This window comes from Vanacampus margaritifer, chromosome 15 (assembly GCF_051991255.1).
Source record: "Vanacampus margaritifer isolate UIUO_Vmar chromosome 15, RoL_Vmar_1.0, whole genome shotgun sequence".
Taxonomy (NCBI): domain Eukaryota; kingdom Metazoa; phylum Chordata; class Actinopteri; order Syngnathiformes; family Syngnathidae; genus Vanacampus; species Vanacampus margaritifer.
Window position 1 is genome coordinate 12,067,635 of NC_135446.1, and position 22,490 is coordinate 12,090,124.

General features: G+C 46.4%; 1 protein-coding gene and 1 long non-coding RNA gene across 2 annotated transcripts in view; one reads left to right on the forward strand and one right to left on the reverse strand.

Moving 5' to 3' along the window:
• LOC144035362 (uncharacterized) overlaps window positions 1–22,490 on the reverse strand; it is a 43,709-nt gene that overhangs the window by 632 nt on the left and 20,587 nt on the right. The window contains exons 3-4 of the long non-coding RNA XR_013288428.1: window positions 10,276–10,337; window positions 21–130 (exon numbers count right to left, since the gene is read on the reverse strand). This is a non-coding gene — a long non-coding RNA (uncharacterized LOC144035362). The remainder of the gene's footprint in view (window positions 1–20; window positions 131–10,275; window positions 10,338–22,490) is intronic.
• On the forward strand, window positions 1,240–13,389 carry cyp26b1 (cytochrome P450, family 26, subfamily b, polypeptide 1). The gene is made up of 7 exons (XM_077544986.1): window positions 1,240–1,593; window positions 7,947–8,171; window positions 11,176–11,294; window positions 11,365–11,521; window positions 11,608–11,763; window positions 12,233–12,517; window positions 12,660–13,389. Exons 1-7 carry the CDS (start codon window positions 1,390–1,392, stop codon window positions 13,050–13,052), a joined length of 1,539 nt encoding a protein of 512 aa, XP_077401112.1. The 5' UTR covers window positions 1,240–1,389; the 3' UTR covers window positions 13,053–13,389.

Below are 22,490 nucleotides of genomic sequence, written 5' to 3' on the forward strand. Positions count from 1 at the left end.
GGAGGAATAACTTATCCTACCTTTACTTAATGTCCAAAGTCCACTAGGTGCTGCGCTTTTGTTGGTGGTGGGCGGAGTCACACCAGTGGTGGAAAGCAGCCTGATGAACGACAACATGGCCACTTTGCACCTGATGACAAAAATTTAATAAAAAATCACTGACTTTGTCTTCACAATCAAGACTGAAACAAATCCTGTTGCTTATACTTGCTGCCGTGTTTAATGAGTGGAAGCCCGAGATGGAACGTGCATTATACAACAGTAAACATTTGATGCAAGCTCTAGGGTCTATTTTTTTCTACAGTTTTTTTTTTAACTTAACATATTTATCAAGAGAAAGCAGTAAATAAAGCAACAGCAGAGTACAGTAAAGCAAATAGATATACATTTTTTTAAAACATCTTTTTATAATACATTATAAAGTATATATCTTTCATGTGTGTGGATACGGCTAAATTAAAAAGCTTTGAGACAAAATTCCTTCTTCATATCAATTGGACGATAGTTGGATCCTAAAATATTTACTTTCCGCTTAATTCAATTACTTTCCACAAACTAAATTTGTTAAAAAGTGTTGATATGATGAAATGCTGTGCTAATTGTGTATATGTAACAATAACACTACAAGGAGGTACAGTAATTATACTTTAAATTGGTATGTTTGGCGCGCTGCATGTGTGCTAGATTGCCACCAGGCGGCGACATTGCGCTTCCATCTCAGCACCAGGCATGAGCGAAGCGAAAGATGCGCTTGACGCAAAGAGAGACACACACACACGCACCCCGTGCGTGCGCGCACCTACGGCGTGGCCCTGGGCACGTCACACAAGATCGATTCCAGTCAATTCGTCATCTGTATCGTCAATCCTGAGCGGAAGTTACCTCACCCTGGGCACGCGCTCCTCCGACTCAAAGAGGCCAACAAAAGTCGCTCGAGTCGGATTCAAACACCGTCACTTAACATCGAGATCATCAGACATCGAGAGAGCAACTTTTGGAAAGTTGACGTTAGTTTGGCGCACTTCCGGTGCGCAGGTGACTATAGTTCAACAGTTGACACGGCTGGTGCGCACCTCTTCCCCCTCCTCCTCATGAGAGGGGGATGTGGGTGAGGTGGGGGTACTCCAGGAGCCGAAGGAGGTGGAGCAGAGGGGCGGGGAGGGGGGAGACCTTGGCCGCTGCCTGCGCGCTATATAAACACTCATTTGACTGACGCACACACGCACAGTGCGCCCACACGCGCGCGCCCACAGAAGCAGCAGCCAAAGCATCCTCCTCCTCCTCCTCCTCGTCATCATCATCATCATCATCTTCACCTTCATGCGAGGGGCATGAGGTGGTCCGGCTGCTAGGAGCTCGTCGCGTCCCCCCCCTACCCCCGGCCCCAGCATGCTCTTCGACACCTTCGACCTGCTGTCTGCTCTGGCCACGCTGGCGGCGTGCGCGCTGTGCGTGGCGCTGCTGCTCGTGGTGTCACAGCAGCTGTGGCAGCTGCGCTGGACCGCCACGCGGGACAAGAAGTGCAAGCTGCCCATGCCCAAGGGCTCTATGGGTTTCCCCTTCATCGGCGAGACGTGCCACTGGCTCCTGCAGGTAAGCGGCGACCGCCTGCCTGGCTCGCTCCTCGCTTGACTTCGTCGTTTCTTTTGCGCACGCAACACTTTGCACCGCTGACTCGGAGCGCGTACTTTGATTGGCAGGTCGGAGGAGGCAGAAGATGCTCATTTTGGTCCGGAGTAAGGCCGAGGTTGAAAATCCTATCAAAACGCGCGATTTTTTTCTCTCTTAAAAACATGGTGGGAGGGAATCCCCATTATGGCTTGCGGAATTACCTTAATGTGATGAGGCTCTACATTTCATTCTAATTAAATGATACCAGTCAAAAGTTTTGGAACATGCATGTCGTTTCTGTCCAGTTTATTCCAGACGAGTTCCAAGGGAGTTAAGTCTTGCACCCTTTTTCTATAAAATGTTGCCTACGTTTTTTTTCTTTTCAGTTTTGGGTAACCATACTTTATTATTATTATTATTATTAACCTCTGTCTCTATAAGCCACTTATGATTCAAGCTATCCATTGGACTTCAAGCGCTTTCCATTATTACAAATAACTGGAGAATTGGATGTTCTAAAACTATTTATTAATAGACAAATTAAATTACAGTCAGACATCATAGAAAAGAGTAACAAGCAAGTATTGTCCAATTGATGTAAATGCAGGATTGGTTGTGGATGAATAATCGTAAAACTGATTAAGTGAAGAAAAGTACAAATTTCGGGACATATTTTTTCTGCCAAAATGTAATGAAGAGATCAATTTTGAGAGAAACATTTGCTTTAGTGCGCCACGTAAAATGAAAATAACAATCCTAACATTAGGCCTGAGAGAGATTTTTAACAACAAACTGAAATACAATCAAAGCCAAATTCTTGACAACCAAACACTCAAGCATCCAACTATTGTCCAATTTATGCAAAAAAGTAATTTGGTTGAAAATATTTTTTTTGTAGCATTTGATACCCCCCCCCCCCCCCCAAAAAAAAACATGCACCCCAAAAAACCAAAAAGTGCACTATCCAAACATTACAGTGCGCAATTTACTCTTAATTCCTCTGTGATCCGATTATGAAATTTCATGTTGTGCCTTGGCGGAGGTCACTCTTTCTTTTTTTTTTTCTTTACACACACACACAAAATGTGAATGGTGAGCCAAACTCAAGGCCGGGTCCAGATCCAAACCACCACATTATTTTATTTGGCCCACAAAAGAAACTAAAGTGATTCTAAATTGTTTTTTACCAAATAAATTTGTTGTTTGTACAAAAATTTCAATTATTCTTCGCTCAATCTGTTCTGCAAGAATTAGATTTTCACCAAACCCTTGAATATCATTTGGACAATAGATGCACACGACAACATACTATTTTCCACAACATCAGTTTGTTGTTTAGAAATATGTAAGCATATGATGAAGTGATGACACAATTTGACATCCATTGATGAGAATGTTCCAAATTCTCACCCTGAAAAAAAGTGTCAAATAAACGCCGGCGTTGCTTTTAAAATTGAATCTCGGAACGTGTCAACAAAAGCGGATGGCCTCGTATCGGCGAGGGAAAAAAAAAACCTTGGCAACTTTTCCCGGCTATTACAACGTAACACAGATTCAAACCACATGGACGTGGGCAACGGGAGATGTTTGAAACGGACCAGAAGTCTCCGCCGCCGTTGTGCGTTTGTGTGATGGCTGGCTTCGCCGTCGAAGGTTCCATTACTTCGCTACATGGCATGGTTGTGGTTACGCACACACTTTTTTTCAGCAGCTCGGATTCAGTGTGGGACCCGACGTGCGTGTGTCTTTAGCAGTGGTGGGAAATGCACTCGAGTGTTTTTACTTTTACTCCCTACATTTGGAATCAAATACCTTAACTTCTTACGTTGTTTAAATATGTTTGTTGGTTCGTTTGACCTCCGACATTGACAACACAAAGAAATGAGAGAGAGAGGTAAAGTTAGTTAAGGCCTTGAAAGTAAAATCTCAAACATTTGTACTTGAAGTCCCTGTTGAAGTGAAAATAAATGTCTTGTAAAGTAAGTGTGCCAAAAAAAGTCTGTAAAATGAGGCGTCAAAATTGTGAAGAATTCTACCCTCTCAAACACCCCACGCAACACTCAACTGTCAATCAAATCCTGAATTGCGCACTATTTTGTCTCACATATACCATTACGTCAACCTGAAGCCCTGGTGTACATGCTGACTATGAAGTCAGATAAAAAGAAAATAAATACAGCCCCCCCCTCCCTCCTGATACTTCCACCTTTCTCACTTTGATATGCGTGCACTCACGGACGACAATGAGGCTCTCTAAAGTGGCCGTGCCAGTCCACACGCTATCAAGTCTGACTTTTTTTTTTTTTGAACTTTGCTTTTCCAACTCCTCTTCGTGCCATGCGCACACTCACAGGTAACAACGAGGCACTCTACAGTGGCCATGTCAAAACAAAGTTCCTATCCACATGCTGGCGGTCAAGTTAGACTTATAAAATGTTTTTTTCTACTCTTCTACCAATCTCCGCATTATGTGTGTGCACTTATGGCTGATAATGAGGCACTCTAAAAGTAGACACTTCAACGGACTACACAGTGTCGCGTCCAGAAAAATTAGGAAAACTGAAAAATAACTGAATGCTGTATGTCCACAATTAAGTACCACATAGTTCTCAGTCTTAGCACATTTTCAGCTACTGTCTTCAGATGATGATAATGTATTTCCAATCCAATCTCTGAATTAAAGAAGTTGAATTAATGCCACCTCACTTCCATCTTTTCTGCATTTGTGCAGACTAGTTTATGCGGCGGAGGAGCACGCCGCGCTGTCGCAGAATGCATGTGTGTGTGTGTGTGTGTGTGTCGGGGGTATTAGCGGGGGTCCCGGGGTGAGCGCTTAGAGGGTTTTCAACAAGCATAATCTCCTTTTCTAAAATGTCCTCAGGTCAGGGGCCAAGGCTCTCGCTCTCTCTTCCCCTCGCCGCATTCTACTCATGTTCTGGCTGAACTATCCGAGGCCCTTCTTCGCTAATCCGTCCGCCTCCTCCTCCTCCGCCGCCACACTCTCGCACTCCGCCTCCCTCCTTTTCTTTTCCCGCCTCCTCGCCTTCCTTCCTTCCTTCCTCTTCTCTTTCTGATGTGACGGCGTGACCGCAAGGCGACGCGGGTCATTGTCAAATCGAGGGCCTATCGTGGCGTTCACACGCGCGCGCGCGCACATGCAGGTTCCCTGGCATCTCTGGCAGCGTCTGAATGATTGACAGCTGAAAAGAGGGAAGGAATTCCCTCGCAGCCTTTGGCCGCCCCCTTGTCCTTATGCTGCTCCTCCTTCTCTCTCCCCCTCCCACCCCCTCATTTTTAACCTTCGTTTCGCTCACTTTGGCTTCAGGCGTCAATCAGGCCGAGTGGCGGGTTCGAAACTCCGGACTACGATCATCTGCTCGGGTCATTGCGGAAAGAACAAAATCGTTCAGCTGAAGTTTACTGTCAAACTAAATAGAAAACAAATATGGTCGGTAATAACTACCACACAAGTCAGCTAGCTTTATGCTAATACATAATGGGAAACATCATCGACGGGCTAACAAACAGCGCTTATGTAGTGGTGTCATAACACTTAAAAGGAAACACACATAATACTCAAAAGGCATATATTCTTTATCTTCAGTGAAAAACAGTTTACTCTTTCTAAACAGTTTTTTGAGCTGACACCACCGAGCTCATCTGAAACCTACTCAGTGTATTTGTGAAATGCAAGTGGAGAGGAATGCTTGACTTTTGAGTGTTTCTATGCTGCCTTATGGGCTTAAGTGTCACGTGACATCCTTTCTTGACTTGACGTTGTTATTTTGACTAGAAAATGTTTGGGCAAGGTTTTGCCTCACGGCTTCAGTACCCTCTTTCTCCCCATAATACGAACCCCCACTGTCTCTCTGCTAAGCATCACCGTGATATGTCACACACACACACACGCACGCACGCACACACACACGCACGCAGATCTAAGTCAACATAATTAGCTGTGTTTTTTTGTCATGGCCTAATAAAAGAGTCATTTGTTGGACATTTCCACGGTGCTACAAAGGGGACATTTATAAGGCCCGGTGCAGGTTCGCCGGCGGGCCAAGGCCAACAGAACACGCTGGTATTTTTAGCGCTGCTCGGACCCTGGGCGTGTGCGCACGGCGGAGAGACGCGGGCTTCTTTTCTGGGATGTTCTCCTTCACTTATTATTTTGCTGCTTGAGCGTGTGTCGGTGCCCGTTTGGCGATTGGCTTTCTGTGCGCGTCGCTTCAATTTTGCGTGCGTGTGGACCAACGTTCTCTTGCGAGAGGCGAGTGGCGTCATTACATCACAACTTTTCCATGCTTGCCGTGCGTGCGTGTGCCTGTGTCACTGTGCGTATTGCCAGATTTGGGACAGAGAGGGGGGGAGTGGACTTCTCACCTTTTTAGCTAAATGCCATCCACACCACAACACCGGCACACACGCCTCCACAGTGCACACACACAGGAACAAGACATGAAAACATTTTGTAAGCAGCCAAAATGTGTGTGGAAAACTTAAAGTGGAGGAAAATAAATGGAAAATCATATAGCAACGTATTGCGCATACACACACGCATCAATCTGATGGTGTATCTTGGGAGTGTGAAAGGGAGCCTTGTCTGGCTGCTGAAGGAACTCCCCTTCCACTGTTTGTGTGTGTGCGTGTAGGTCGGCATGCCAAGCAGACATACTAAACCACTCTACATCCATGTGGCAGCAAAATGTAGCTTGAAAAACAACTCACACACACACACACACACACACACACTGTCACACACACACCCTGAGGGCTCCAGAGGCCAGTCACCAACCTGGTGTGTGCGAGCGCGTAGTTAAAAAGAGGAAGTACACAGGAGCTGTGAAAACAGTTCAGATTAGTAGTTTGAAGTAGAAATAATGTGTTGAAGATTCCTCACCAAGGTGAAAAATACAAATTCCGAAATGTCATTCTACCAGCACCGGAGGTCAGGGGAGGGCTTGCGGGGGTCATGTGTACGAGTGCGCCGGCGGCGAGGACAAGACGTCGACACCTCATGAAGGCATCTGAGGCGGGTTAGCACAATTACAAAATGCTAATTAGCCGCATCTGGGCTCAATTGGTGTAAGGCGACAGGAACGTGGGCGTCTTGGGAAAAATAGTGAAGCCTTGCTATCCGCGGGGGTGAGGGACAAAGACCACCCCCCCGCCCAAAATGTTTGAAATGGCCTGTGAAAAAGTATTTGCCCCCTTCCTGAACCGCTTGGTTAGTATTTCCAAAATGCAGTTTCTAAATTAAGCTATCACTGCCAACTGTTATCAAAGAAAAGTAAAATAAATACAAAAATACAAACTACTACTTTCCTATTAGGCATTTTATTATGTTCTTGATTCAGGCATAAACAGATACAGCAAAAATCACGTTTTTATCCGGCAATTTTGCCACTTGCTGAAAATAACATCACAGATGCTCAGGGCTCAAGTAACGACCAATGACGACTCACCTGTTCTCCGATTATGATCATGTGAGGTTCGCAAGACATGATTGGTCGTTACCTGAGCCCTGAGCAACTGTGATGTCTTTTTCTGTCGACAATAGTGGCAAAATGGCCACTCTCTGAGATGGATAAAAACAGCTGGATTTTGCAGCTTAATTAATATTCCACAATCGAAATATTAATCATAATACCATAAAACTAGTGGCGCTGAATCGAACATATTATTGTAAATCATTTTTTGTGTTTAAAACCCTCATATTGCACATCTACATTTAGTGTGCCTGCATGATTTATATTGCCCCCTGGTGGCCAAGGCACGCACACCAGAAGGAGCAACACAATGCCCATTGCATTATCATGATGCACAAACACCTGATTACATTCTATTAAATTAGAATTGTATGTTTTTATAAAGTACAATACAGTATTGTTGAGTGCTAATGGGGTGCCCCCTGCTGGACTGGAGTGTAACTTTACCAAATATCACAGGGCTGCAATAACAGATGTAGAAACAAGTCAAGAAGAAAAATGCTCGACACACCACACAGTAGTCATGTAGTTGTCTGAGTCTGTGTGGGTGTGTGTGACTCTCGCACATATCTCTTCCCTCAAGAGGCCTCCAGGGTCAAACCAGTTAGTGTTGTCACACTGCAGCCTCGCCATGTTTGTTTACTTTGCACGTTTTTGTGAATTTTATGAATTTGCTGCGAGCATGTGTCACCACAACGCGGTAACCTGCTTCAGGCGCACACACAGAACCCATTTACAGGGCAAAAGTCCAAAATGTCTTTTTAGAGCTGAGAAATGGCCTCCGTTGTGGATAGCCATGGCGTGACCTGCTTGACCCGGATGTTTCTCCACCTCCCTTCTACGCAGGGTTCGGGTTTCCACGCGTCGCGGAGGCAAAAGTACGGCAATGTGTTCAAGACCCACCTGCTGGGCCGCCCGCTGATCCGTGTGACGGGCGCCGAGAACGTGCGCAAGGTGCTGATGGGCGAGCACACGCTAGTGACGGTGGACTGGCCGCAGAGTACCGCTGCCCTGCTCGGACCCAACTCGCTTGCCAACAGCATTGGCGACATCCACCGCAAGAGGAGGAAGGTCAGTACGCACGTCATATTACAGCATTTCCTCTAATAATTGAAGCCGTACTCCGATTCAGTCTCTCTGCACATCATCTCCTCAATCCAAATAACTGGTAACCATCACTACAATGTGGCTGGCTGTTTGACACCCCTCAATTAGGCGAACATTTTCCTCAAGTTGTGACTCTGTACCCCTTAGAGGAAGTCAACCCAAATATCTTTTTTACTATTATATGTAGTATGATTCCCCACAAGTCAAAACACAGCATGATTAATATTGCGTTCGTGAGTTAAGCAGCAAACTTCAGCCGTTTTTAATCCATCTCAGAGGCAGCCATTTTGCTACTTGCTGTCGACTTAAAATGACATCACAGCTGCTCAGAGCTCAGATAACGCCCAATCACGGCTCGGCGTCAGATAATAGGTGGGCCGTGATTGGTAGTTACGTATGCCCTGAGCAACTGTGATGTCATTTTCAGCTGACAGCAAGTGGCAAAATGGCCGCCCCCTAAAATGGGGGGGGGGGGTTGTTTGTTTGTTTGTTTGTTTTTTTGCTGCTTGCCTCATATTCCACATACACAATATTAATCAGAACAGTGTCTGCAGGCTAGTGGGACTGCATAGAACATTATTGTCAAGAACATTTTGGGTTGACTTCCCCTTTAATTCCTCTCTGACGCCACCTATTATCTCTCTTTCCGCCATCTTTTCCTCGCCAGGACAATTTCAGGTAATCAGCCACTTACTGCCATTATCCCCTCGTCCCCAGGGCAAATACCTACCTTGCTCACACTCATACACACACATTAAGGCGTAATCCGGTGCATTTCCTGTAAATCAGCCTCTCACTTTCTCCCGCCGGGTCGTACAGGGGGTGGGCGGAGTCAGCTGTGGCTGCACACTGGGACGGCGAGGCTTACGAGAGGTCAGATGGGTTTAATCTGGGCTCTGATCGGGCCTGCAGATTGTGTGCTAGCGTTTTACATTAGGGTTTCAAACTATGGTCAGGGTCTCAAGTCAGGGTTCTAATCTAGGCTCTCAACTCCCTGGAGACCCTCTGCACTAACCTCATGTAATGACCCCTGATTTGGAAGGCACAAAGAGGGGCTTTCTGCGGGTGACCCTGACACACACGCACACGTGCACCGACCTGAGCACGCACTCCGTGAAAAATGGCCGACGAGAGATAGAAAAGGTGGCGACGTTCTGTGTCGCGGTGACGTTAACGCCTAGAATGAAATAAGGACACAGATTAGGGCTCTGCCTGAATTTGGGAGCAACTCAAGAGAGAGGCTGTTGCACCTGCAGGCCTCGAGCCAGTAGAGGGGGCTGCCACGTGAGACGCAAACTAGTCCATTCACACATTCATGCATCCAGACTCCTTCACTGGGGATGTCCAAGAACACTGACATTACGACAATATGAAACGTAATACTCACATACTAAATAGAAGTAAAGGAGTCGGTTGAAAATCGATTGGAGGCATGGAAGTGTCCCTCCTTGAGAATGTGTTTGCTCAACGTTCTGTGCCCAGCCTCAGGTTCTTTTTAGGTTATTAAGGTATTATTTTTAACTACTGTTAAGTCTAAGTGTCTATCGATTGCTACGGGATAAATTTTTAACCTGTGTCCTTGTGGCATTTATCTTAATTCATGTAAAAGCACTTACAAATACAGTTTGATTGATTGAGTGATTGATGGGAGTTAGTAGAGCACAAAATAGAAGCAGGGGAGAAGAAAATAGAAAGAATGAAAGAAGGAAGGTTGGGCTGAAGGCAGGAGCGAGGGAAAAGAAGGCCGGTGAGAAGAATAAAGGGGTCTTTACATGTTTGAGGAACCAGCAGCTCACAGCACTTAAAGCACATAATTTAAGACATATGGACGTTATTAGGACCACTGTGTCTGTGTGTCGCTCACTACACCACAGTGTGTGTATGTGTGTGAGTGTGTGCGTATGTGTGCGCATGCCTCAGGCTACAGAAAGACAGTCACGTTTTTGTGGTGCGGCAGAATGACTGTTGAACAATTGCACCCCCACCAACACCCCACCAAAACGTCCTAGAATGATGCAGATTCCAAATTCGGACACTTCAAACAAACATTTGTGTGTTTTTTCCTAACCTGGATTAGTTCCGGCGATCTTGCGCTAGTTGTCACAAGGTCACATTGTGGCGGTGTGTCACCTGGCAAAGTCATATGAAGGGCAGAAACAATTTTATTTCATATTCTGTCAGAAGGGAAACTGTAAAACTATTAGCATGTGGCTAATGCTACACAACTGTGTAGGTTAAAATCAATTAATACGATAAGTTTAAACAAAGACGATCATCTTGTGATATAATCCAACAGCATCTGTTCCCACAACCACAAACATATTCAAGAGTGTAATCAGTTATAAGTCATGACAAGTCAGTGGGAGACCTAATTTTGTAAAAATGTACAGAAATGATTCCACCATTGTATAAATTTCCCATCAGGCCGTCAGCCTTTTTGTGCATCAAATAACAAACTTGTAAATCATCTCCGCGGATAAACAATGTTGCAATTGTGCTGACTCGAGGGAGAAAAATTGTTTGCTCTCATGTGTGGGGCAGCCGTGGTGAAGAGTTTAAGATGGCTGCCATTAACCAACAGAAGAATGTGTGGGAAATTGGACCATCCATGTACAACATCACTTGATCCACAGCTGTTGTGTCCTTGAGCAAGGCACCGATACACTGAACCAGGGCTGGAGTCAAGTCCAACTTTATCCAATCCTAATCAAGGTCTGAGTCACCAAGGTCCGAGTCCAAGTCAATGCCAGTCTACTTTAAAAATCTTGTAAAAGTTTATTTCAAGGTTCTTTTAAAGAGGACGTTAAATATTTTGCGAGTCCAAATGAGTCCAGGGGAAATGCCGGGTAGTCCGAGTCAAGTCCAAGACAACAAAAATACTTGCCAAACTCGAGTCCGTACTACAGTGCTGCTCCGAAATGTCCCCCCCGCCTAATACTGATCTGTCTCCATTTATCTGTGCACGCAGGTATTTGCCAAAGTCTTCAGCCACGAGGCCCTGGAGTCATACCTGCCCAAAATCCAGCAGGTGATCCAGGAGAGCCTGCGAGTGTGGAGTTCCAACCCTGAGCCCATCAACGTCTACAGGTAAAACCCACCCACAAGCAGCCAACTGATCAGCTGTGTTCTGAATGGGAATGCTTGCGTGCTCCCTCAGGGAAAGCCAGCGGTTGTCCTTCACCATGGCGGTGAGGGTACTGCTGGGATTCCGAGTCTCCGAGGAGGAGATGAGGCACTTGTTCTCCACCTTCCAGGATTTTGTCAACAACCTCTTCAGCCTGCCCATCGACATGCCCTTCAGTGGCTACCGGAAAGTACGTATGCCGTGCCTTCCGCCAGGAAAACTGCATTCGCAGATACTGAATGTGATTTTTGCATTTCCTTGCCTGCGTGTGCGCAGGGTCTGCGAGCGCGCGACAAGCTGCAGAAGAGCATCGAGAAAGCCATCAGGGAGAAGCCGCTGTGCACGCACGGCAAAGACTACAGCGACGCCCTGGACGTCCTCATGGACAGCGCTAAAGAGAACGGCGCCGAGCTCACCATGCAGGAGCTCAAGGTTTGGACCGAAAGTTCTTCACTTACACACAAGCGCACTTGTCGCGTCACTCATCAATCATTCGAGCAAGAACGAGAACATGAGACGTAGACGCGCGCGCGGAGTGGGCGTACGGGCACACCCTCTGTTTACCTATTCAAGTCATTCCGAGGAATTCTGTGGAAACTCAACTCGCTCTCTCTCTCCATGTGGTTTCTGGGTTAAGTCCAGGGCCAAAAATAAGTCAACACTCCCCCTGGAGGGTCTGAAAGAGGCCTCCTGTACACACACACACACACACACACACACACGCACACACACACACACACACACACATTGAAAGTGAACTGGGGAGGCCCTATCACACACACACAGCAGAACGTCTCCGTGTTATTTATCCATCCCACCGGCCGCTTCTTCCCGCCAACAAAACGTCACATTTGCAAACTTCCCGCGAATGCCAACACGACATATTTGCGCATTGTTGCAGGAGTCCACCATCGAGTTGATCTTTGCCGCCTTCGCCACCACGGCCAGCGCCAGTACTTCACTCATTATGCAGCTCCTGCGCCACCCGCCGGTCCTGGAGCGCCTACGAGAGGAGCTGAGGGTGCGGGGCTTCCTCCATAACGGACGCCTGTGCCCCGAGGGCGAGCTGCGTCTGGACACTATCGTCAGCCTCAAGTACTTGGACTGCGTCATCAAGGAGGTTCTGAGGCTCTTCACGCCCGTCTCAGGGGCCTATCGAACCGCCATGCAGACCTTTGAACTCGATGTAAGTATGGAACCTGTTTGGTAGCTTGCCTGGTGATTCCGCTAATCCATGTTTTTTTTACTTAAATCAATTTCACATGGGAATTTGTGAAGGGCGCTGTTCTGAGCGCTTTCTAAACTTTTTTTTTTCTTTTGGCCTGCAGGGGGTGCAGATCCCAAAGGGCTGGAGTGTGATGTACAGCATCCGGGACACCCATGACACATCGTCCGTCTTCAAGGACGTGGAGACCTTCGACCCCGACCGTTTCAGCCAGGAGCGTGGCGAAGACAAGGAGGGGCGCTTCCACTACCTGCCCTTCGGCGGCGGTGTCCGCTCCTGCCTGGGCAAGCAGCTGGCCACGCTCTTCCTGCGCATCCTGGCCATCGAGCTGGCGAGCACCAGCCGCTTCGAGCTGGCTACGCGACACTTCCCCCGTGTGATCACCGTGCCTGTGGTCCACCCGGTGGATGGGCTGAAGGTCAAGTTCTACGGCCTGGACTCCAACCAGAATGAGATAATGGCCAAGTCGGAGGAGCTGCTCGGAGCCACCGTGTGAAGGCGGTGACGGGGTGATTGAAGGAGGGAAAAGAAGGACGCCACATTTTCGGACCAAAAGGAACGTTTTCACCTCCTGTTCCCGCAGAAGCGGAAGAAGCTGCCATAAGGATTCTGCTCTCATCTCAACAATAAGTGATGGAATATCATTGGAACGTGTCATGGGGGGAAATGAGGTGTTGATAGGCAAGATGGATCAAACAGGGTAACGGAGAACAGGAAGCAAAGGCTTTGGGGATTTTGCTTAATCCAAATTGGCCAATCACTGTAGCAGGGTAAAACGGGGGCGACAAAGATCCAGTCATCCAGAGGCAGTGTCTTTTCTTTCTTTCTTTTTTCCCCCAAATCAAAAGTAAAATGTGAGCTTGGATCTTTGAACAGTTTTGTCTGTAGATTGTTTGCTTTGACTACTTTCCCACGTAAACTAAAGTATAACGTTCAACTGCATTCCCAAATCACCTTTGGCTGAAATTTGGTTTCGGTTTAAAAAAAGACTCTCAAAAGGCTCACCTTTGCTGTTGGAAAGATCACACGTGGTGGTTTCTGCCTCACAGCCTCATGATTGGCTAAATCTCCCTGCCTGCTCATTTGCTCGATTATTTCATCGTAAAGTTGCTGAAGAGGGAACGCATCGTAAGCAAACTAGCACACGCCGCTTACGTTGACAACTATCAGTTGCTCACAGCTGGCACCCCAAACACCAGCAAGTGCTGCAAAAAGGCCCACTCGACATGTAAATGCTGCTCGTCCTTGTCTTGTCGTCGTCGTGTTAGTTTTGAACGTCGCGTCGCTCCCGCTTTGCTGCTCCTCGCAAGCGCGTCGAGAGAAAACACCGCAGAATCATTCCATCCGAGGCGCCCCTCAAACCAACCAAAAGCCCCGAGTGGCGCCGACCAACGAGGTTTGAGGGGGGCGGGGCACAGAGAACGACCGATAGCGTGGCTCGCGGTCCTGTCTTAACACACCACTGGCTTGTTCAGGAAAACAGATGACAAGTACTCTCTTTGCTGCTTCTTTGTGGACGTCGTCTCACAGAGAGTTGGAGATGTCCAAACTTGTTTGTTTGTTTTTGTCAAACTCACTTTGTTTTCTTACTAGATACAAGTTACCAGGCGCGCTAGCTAATTAACAGAATTGTACACCAACTGCAATGAATGAAACTAATAAACAGGCAAGTGAGTGTATACACACAGTACATACACACACGTAAATATACAGTATATAATTTTTACGAGCTGCAGTTTGTAAAAAGCAAAAAGAGCGTTAACGTGCTACTGTTTTTTCATAATTTGTGTAATACTCAAGCAAGCTCGCAAGCCTCGGGAAAAATCAGCTATCGACTAATAATCTAATATTAATGTTATTATTGTTGTTCTATTTTTTATTCTACTACAGAGTTATTTTAGTTTTGAGCCGAAATGAAAAAAGGTCTTTGGAAAATACTGGATTTCTATAGAATGTTATGTATTTCATTTACATTGCGTACACAGTGTTGAAATTGTTTATAGTGTTAATTGATTACTGTAATTATGCCGTGTTTTGTTATTCAGACTTATTATCGCTGCATTTTATTTGCTATTAATTATGGAAAAACGCAAAGCACTTGGGGGTAAGACTATTTTTTAAGGGCCATGCGACTACATTTCTTCTTTCCTGATGCTTTGTCTGAACGTCCTGTACATATTTTGGGGATTTCTTTTCATAGGAAATATTATGTTGCTTAGCTGAATTATGAATGTCTTATTTCCTGGTTGTTTTTGTAACCATGATTGTTCAATGTACTCCTGCAATAAAATATGTAGTAAAAAAAAAAAAAAGTGTTGAGACTCCATTTAAAAAAAACTGCTGTGAAAGTAATTAATTGCAATTCAGTGCATTTAAATATTTGACACAATAAGATACGTACTTGAGCTCAAATACATTTAAGACAGACAGTATTAGAAATTAACATGTTTTAGTGCCGACCTCATGCGTGACAGGAATAACTTCAAGTTTGAGACACTTGCGGTCAAAGGTCAAGGTAAATCAAATGGGTCATTAGTGTAACATCTCCCACATACTCTCGCTCACTCACATACATTGGCGAGCGCCAAACACGAGGTCCAAGGTCAAGTCGGCTGCGAAGTGCCAGGCGGAAGTTTTTTCCATAGACTTCTTCATCTTGACAGGAAACAGAGGAGAGAAAACACACCTACACACACACACACACACTTCAAAGATGACTCGCTAAGTGCTTCAAGATGACGAAACTGCACGTCCTGACACACGACATCCGACACCGGCTAGCAGGAAATGATCAGCGATCTCTGTTGCCGCAGCAACCAGCGGCGTTGACGCTGCCAGGAAAGTGAAAGTGGATCTCTCCGTCTCCGATGACTTTTCTTATCATCTCACTGTGACCTTGCAGCGCCAAGAAATCAATTGAGACGATCGACGAGGGTCAGAAGAAGCTCATATTGACAAGCGTGCCGCTTGTGGAATTCTAATGCGGCGTGCATGTTTACACGATGCTATGATGTCATCGCACAAACTCAGCGGCAGCGTCGCCGGCCTTCCAGAAAGAACAATGGCTTCTTTCTGTCCGTCTTTAGGCACGTTTGTGAGCACATAGACTGGCTGCTCAAACTACGACTTTCTCCAAATGTTTGTGACAGCTAGAAGCTTCTTGCACAAATCAGCTGACAGTCTCTCCCACTCTCTCTAAACACTTGCAGGACTTCTTTCCTGGCAGAGTTCATCTTTTTCCAATGATTTTCTACAGGATTGAGATCAGGACCTCAACATTTACGGTTCTTTTGTGCGTTGTATGTATAATAAATAGTGGATAGCGGATTTGGTTGTCAAAGCCCTCGGTAATGCACAAATGTCATAATTTCTTCCAAACGTGTACGGTTTCTGCTACTTGAGGAGGCAAAGTAGCCTCCCAACAAAATAGATCCTCCATGTTCAACTCTTTTTCTCTTTGACGATTTCATTTCCCAGTTCACTGCTCGTACAGAATCATTTGGTTTCCACCGCGCTTGCTTCAGCTCAATAAAAGCGAAAGACTTCACAGTCATCTGCGGAGGCCGGATCCAAAGTCTACAGTGGCGCTGGCCGAGGATTCCCTCTGGCGCGTCTAGCGTTGTTTTAACGAGCTATCTAATTGCAAGCTAGCGTCAGAGTGAGAAGGAAATGACCAGCAGACACCCAACACACGACGGCGAAGCCGTCTCTGTGGCGACGGCGGCGGCTTGATGCGGTCCGTTTCAAGAGAAGAAAAGATCTCTGTCCTCCGCATGAATCTGTCTGGGCTCGTATCGGTGGATTATATTCCAGGTCATAGCCGTGTCCAAAACCGCTGCAGCTGGCTGAGGACTGCCCTCTGGGCCGGGGCATGGCACAGATCAGTTACTTTGTTGGGCTCATGCAGTACATCTCTGATGGCATTTTGAAGAGCATGGCCCACAGCGGTTCAGCCCACACAAACATTCACATCCAAACCATCACTACTAGCACCTATAACTAGCCGCAGGAGCCACTACTGGTCGGTGGAGTCATTTACTTGAGAAAACAACGCTATCACTAAAAAGACCAAGTGGCACAATTCCAACATAGGTCATGGCCACTCATATACAGGAGGAAAAAAACAAACATGGTTAAAATCACATGTAAATGTAATCTCTGCCAGTGCGACTTCAGCACCAACCCTCAGATCGAAAAAACATCAATACGGCCTCAACGCTATCAAAATAGCACAACTGTTAACACACACAGACAGGTAAATTAACAACAAAAAATGTAAACACACTTGCTGTAAATTTAAAAGGCTTCAAAAGCATAGAAACGGGCAGGGCAGGACTGGTACAAATAATCTGCCCTGGCATTTTGATTTAGGCCGGCCGGCCCAGCCCGATTTCTGACCACCCTTGGCTACCATCTAGCTCTGTCACTGATGTTGATTGGTTCTCTATATTGTAAATTGATTAAATGGCTACTCTCTCTAAATTGTGGGCTGGTTTGTTGGGGTAAAATGGAAGAAAATAATAATTGAATAGCACCACATCGACGCCATAAAACATCAGCCCACCGGGCATCTGCCCTATATGCCAGATGGCCAGTCCAGCCCTGGAGACGATCCAAGTATAGATCATATAAATGTTTAGAGGAGAAATTGTAAGTTAACGTACAAAACATGAACAATAGATAATAGACTAAAGGTGGATAGAACAGAAAAGTACAGAACATGAAAAAAAAGAAAACATGTTCAAAAGGGCGTACTAAATGGTATGTAATGTTTAATATTTATTATTTAATATTTATTTTTCTTATTGTTTACCTCCATGATCTTAACCTGCCCTTTGGCTATCTGTTTGAGTTGTTAATATAAGTTAATATCAACACTTGAAATGCAGACAGACCTACACTCTGTGCCGCTGTGTACTGTGCGAGACTTGATTGTCTGCACAACACGCACACGCGCACACACTTGTGTCGGCCCTAAATTCTCAACTGGAAACGTTTCTCTTTCTGTTGCTAATTTACACTCGCGAGGCGACCTGCTTGGCTGCTGCTCTGGGCGTCGCGCAAACTGCTGATGTGCTGAGATTTTCTGGCACGGCGCTCGTGTACCACAGCGTGGGTGTGCGTGTGCGCGTGAAATAAATGGAGGGCCACTAAATGAACGGCCCTTTCTCAGAGACATTCATCTTGCAGTGGCGAGAGAGAGAGAGAGAGAGATGGGCGAGTCCAAAATATTTATTTCGTTCATCAATCAGCGAGTGGAAAAAAAGTGCGTGTGCGTGCAGTGTGTACAAAAAGAACAGCAGGTATAGCGCTGAAGGCCACTTTTAGTAGCGTGGCTTGAATTGTTGCGTGTGCGTGTGTGTGTGTGTGAACGCGCGTGTGCGTGCGTGTGTCTGCAGTGGCACTCCAACAAGCATTAACATTTGGGCTTGGGTCTGCCTGCCAAGTGACGTCGTCTTCAGGCTATGCTGCGGTTCTGATACACACACACAAATGCGCCCCCCAACTCCCAACACACACACTTGTGGCGACGTGATATAGGAGAAATGCTGCTGTGATCCATGTGAAACCTGAGCTACTGTTGACCTCAGATGACGACTCAAACTCTGCTTTGTCCCCACCGTGAGTATGAAGACGACTTACATTATATTGTAGATATTTACATTATTCCCAGCAATCTATGATCTTAATTTGGAAGTGTTGTACATGTAAGTGGATGTTGGATTTTTTTTTTTGTCCAATCAAAAGTCTGTATGCGTTGCCATGTCAATCTAATCTTCCCAGGGCCTTAGCAGTCATTGAAAATCTCTGATGATCTTTTTTCAGAATTGCTTCACATGAGGCCTCATGTTCCACCTTGTTTGCTGCAAGATACCAACACACCAAAATGCCACCACAGCCGCTGTACACAAACATGACTCATTCATTCCATTCATTCAACACACAAACACACACTCTGGTGAGGAACGCTGTGGTCACGTGAACCACAACTAAACAGAGCCGAGGTCTCGAAGCCGTGACGCTACATATCTGTGGGGTGAAAGGGGGGCGTGGCCTGAGTCATCGCTAACACCTTGTTTATGACGACAGCACTGCGCTGGTTTCCAAAGTTGCGATGGCGCTCGTGCGTTCGCATGGAATCCCGGCAGGTCAGGCAGAGGTTGGCCAAGCGTGCATTCTCGAACCTTCTTCTGGGACCTGTCCTTTCCTCACGGGAACACATTCCCATTCTATCTATGATCACTGCTCACCATGCGTACCACAACCCACACTCTCAATTGCCTTCTCTGGATAAATAAAGAAACGTGGAGGAACAAAGATGCTGGTATTGAGAGTTTGGCGAGGACGCACCAAAAAAAAAAGGCCCGTTTGCTCGTCCAATGTCATCTAATCTGGTTCTGATGGATTGTGATGCAGTCCAAAGCAGGATGGAAAACTAGGTCAAAGCTGGGTCATTTTTCTAAATCGTCTTCCCACATGAGTCACCTTCAGGGACGACATGTAGATAAAACACACACGCAGACTGACACGCGCGCACACGGACGCACACACAGTCCTACACGTGGCCGGCGGTAGCGAGACGACTTGTTTTGGCGAGCGTCTGTATCGCTGAGCTCAAGCAAAACACACTCAGTTGAAGTTGGGCGCGAGCCAAGGATGCTCATTGCTGCATGCTTCTGGTCAGCGCTGCTATTCATAGAAGCCCGCAAATGTAGAACTCAGCACGGGTGCGTGTGTGTCGCGGCGAGGCGAGCTCATCAATCTGAACAAAACGGCCCACAAACAGATCAGAGGCGGGCATTCCTCTGGGTCCCTGAATGCAACACGAGGAAGCCATGAACACATACAAAAAGTCATAGCTGTGGTTTTGGGATGTCCTGTGGTGGGGATCCAGTCCCTGAACTCGCACTGACCTGCAGGCTTGAAGGACAATGGAAAAGAAACAACACTGAAGCAGCAGCAGGCGTGCTGAAAGAGAATGTGGTACATAAAAGCTAGCCATCTCGCTTCGTGTTTGCGCTGAAAAATCCCACCTGACAGGCGGCGGGGACAAGTGCGGCGATCAGGTGAGTGAGGGTGGACGCGGCGGATAACGCGCGTGCGGCAGTTTTACGGCCGGGGCCAGAATAGCAAACAGATGAGACGAGAGTCAAGTTGAGGCCGCGCAAGAGGATTACGGAGCTGATTTACAGCAGACGGCTTCTGGCGACCACAGGAGTCCTGATTAGAGGTTTGGACGCGTCATGTCGGGGAGAAGGGAGCATCTTGTAACTGTCGTGTTTTGACCTCCTCACCCCAGACGGAGCACGCATTGTACCGGAGGACAGGGCAGTCCTTTGGAGGCAACACCAAGTATAATATCCTATCTCACTCGTTAAACTTTGAAAGGTGAAAACCTTTTGGATCTCTACTCTCACCCAAAGACCATGTAAAGGGAAAATAAATGTCTTGTAAATTTGACACACCGCGGAAGAGCGTTATCGACCATGCCAAGTTTGAATAATTACAAAAACTAAAATCACTAAGTATATAAAACGAAGCTTTAAAATTGTGACAAATTAAGCCTCACCACTCACAATGCTGTGGGCGTGTCCCGAATGTGCAGAAATCACGCACCTTTCAACTGGAAATTGTCAGTCAAATATCACTGCTACAACCTGAACATTGGATGCAACGTTGTCTAACATGTTTCTTATACAGCTACACATACAGTAACGTTTTAGCCACGAAAATATATTCCGACGGGTCGTTGCAGGGCTTTTCCGCACTGTGACAACGAGGCACTCTAAAGCAGCTATAACCAGATGTAATTTTCATATATATATTTTTTTAAAGTTCCCCCTCCTCACTCTTTCATCAGCCTCCGGTAGCTGGGCCACATCCCACCGCATTGACATGGTGCTTTTCTATGGCGCGACGAGGCGCTCTAAAACAGCCACACAAGCCCAAAGCCCCAGCTCACACATGATCAGACTACCTATAAAATGACCTCTCTCTTCTGCCTCCTTTCCAAAACTCGCGCACACTCATGGCCAACAACTTGGCGCTCTGCCAACAGACTATCTGAAGGGAAGGTGCATTTTCGAGCGTAGTCATAGCTGGCAAGCTAACTTATGTCACAATCACGCAGATGGCACTCGAGTTCCTATATAGAGGCGGAGAGATGACTGCAAAGTGTGTCATGCGGTGACCTTTTAGCCACAACCCCCAAAAATGAGTGCAAAGTTCTCGGTTTTCGGCCATTTTCTTCAAAAATGCATAATGTAATTAGAAACAAATCTTTGACATAACTTTACAGGGTCTTTCGGCGAATGAGTTGAATTAGCACTTCTGAGTGTTATTTTCGACACAAGTATCAGTACTTCTATTTAATTTTAGCGAATGTGAGTCCTTTTGCCCCCTTGGCTGGTGCTGAGGCTGGATATTAAACGCGCGTGGCAGCTGCCACATTGTCTAACTGATAGAGATACAAGACAGTCAATGGAAACCTCCACGTCTTTGACCCGTTCACTTATTTTTAGACGGGACGGTGTCCAAGGAGCGTTTATGGGCCTTCAAACTCTCCGCTGTCATGTAGCGGGAAGACGAGCGGGGAAATGTATCCGCTCACCGCCGCCAAATAGTCCAAGTCGTGCAAACACAAGGCACACACTCCGCCTTTGTGTTTGTGGTGAAAACGAGCCGGTCAGCACTCGGTTGGATTCCCGTAACTGAATGCTTTTCCTTTTTTCATTTCACGCTTTCTGCATTCCTCAAATAAGCGTGACTGTTAACATTCCTTTTTTTTTTGCTCTCCTTGAACGCTTCACGCTTCCACCAACACGTGTCCGTGAGGATCGTTTTTGCGTTATTGAAGGGAGCAAGTCTTCATCGCGTCTCACACGTGGCGTCAGGTGAGTGCCGGGTTTCACGTCCTCCTTGGGCTCCCTCTAGTGAGCTCACCTTGAAAAAAAAAAATATATATATATATTTGCTTTGCAAGGAAATTATGGGAAATTAAAGTTGACTGTTGAAGGAAAATAAAACCCCGTTTTTCATTATTTTCATTCTTTGAGGGGTAATTATCCACCCTTCACCTCCCTCTCTCTCTTTTTGTCTACTGTATGTCTCTCTATCCTATACCTGGCGAGCAACTTTATTTAGTGAGTGCGGCCAACGTTTGTGCACAGAGCCAGTTATTGCTTTCATTCTCCATCAATGGATTCAGCATCTGTCTGCACTAAAGTCATGGCTCGCTGGCTGGCTGGAAAACACACACACACACACGCACGCACACACACACGCACGCACGCACTGATTTCCAATAAGGCTTGAGCATGCCAAGATTTGACATTTTTGTCTAGAGGATTTATTTTTGACCCGGCAATGACATGTTTGATTGAGAGATGATATGGTGAGTGTGCGCACACTCAACATACACACGCTCACACAGATCTGTCCAGCCTCGGTATTGCAGCCGTAAACACATCATAAAGGCCTGTCCCGACTAATGACCCGGCTAAAGAGGGAACCAGATCGCCTGGCTCCGTCCGGCTCGTCTGCCTTTAAATTTTTTATTATTTTTTTAAATCGCTTAACTGTTCCTGACGCCACAAACACCTTTTTTTACGGCTTGGTCAGGCCGCGTTTTGGACTTTTGAGGAAAGCTATCGAAGAAGGAAGCCCAGGTGGCGTTAACGTTTGCTCCATGCCAGGCTGATCGGCGCTGCTGCCAACCATAATACTATTGTAAGACGCTGGGAGACACGCGCGCTTATAAACACTTCCACATTACTGGAATAGTTGGGGGCTTGGGGGGGGGGGGGGGGAGGACACTCGTGCGAGGGTCTTCCAGAGGGCAAACTGTTTGATGATCGCTAACGGGAAAAGGAAAAGAGAGAAGTCGGCTTGTTGTTCTCGCAGTCAAACTCTGGACTTTTCAAGCCTTTCATAA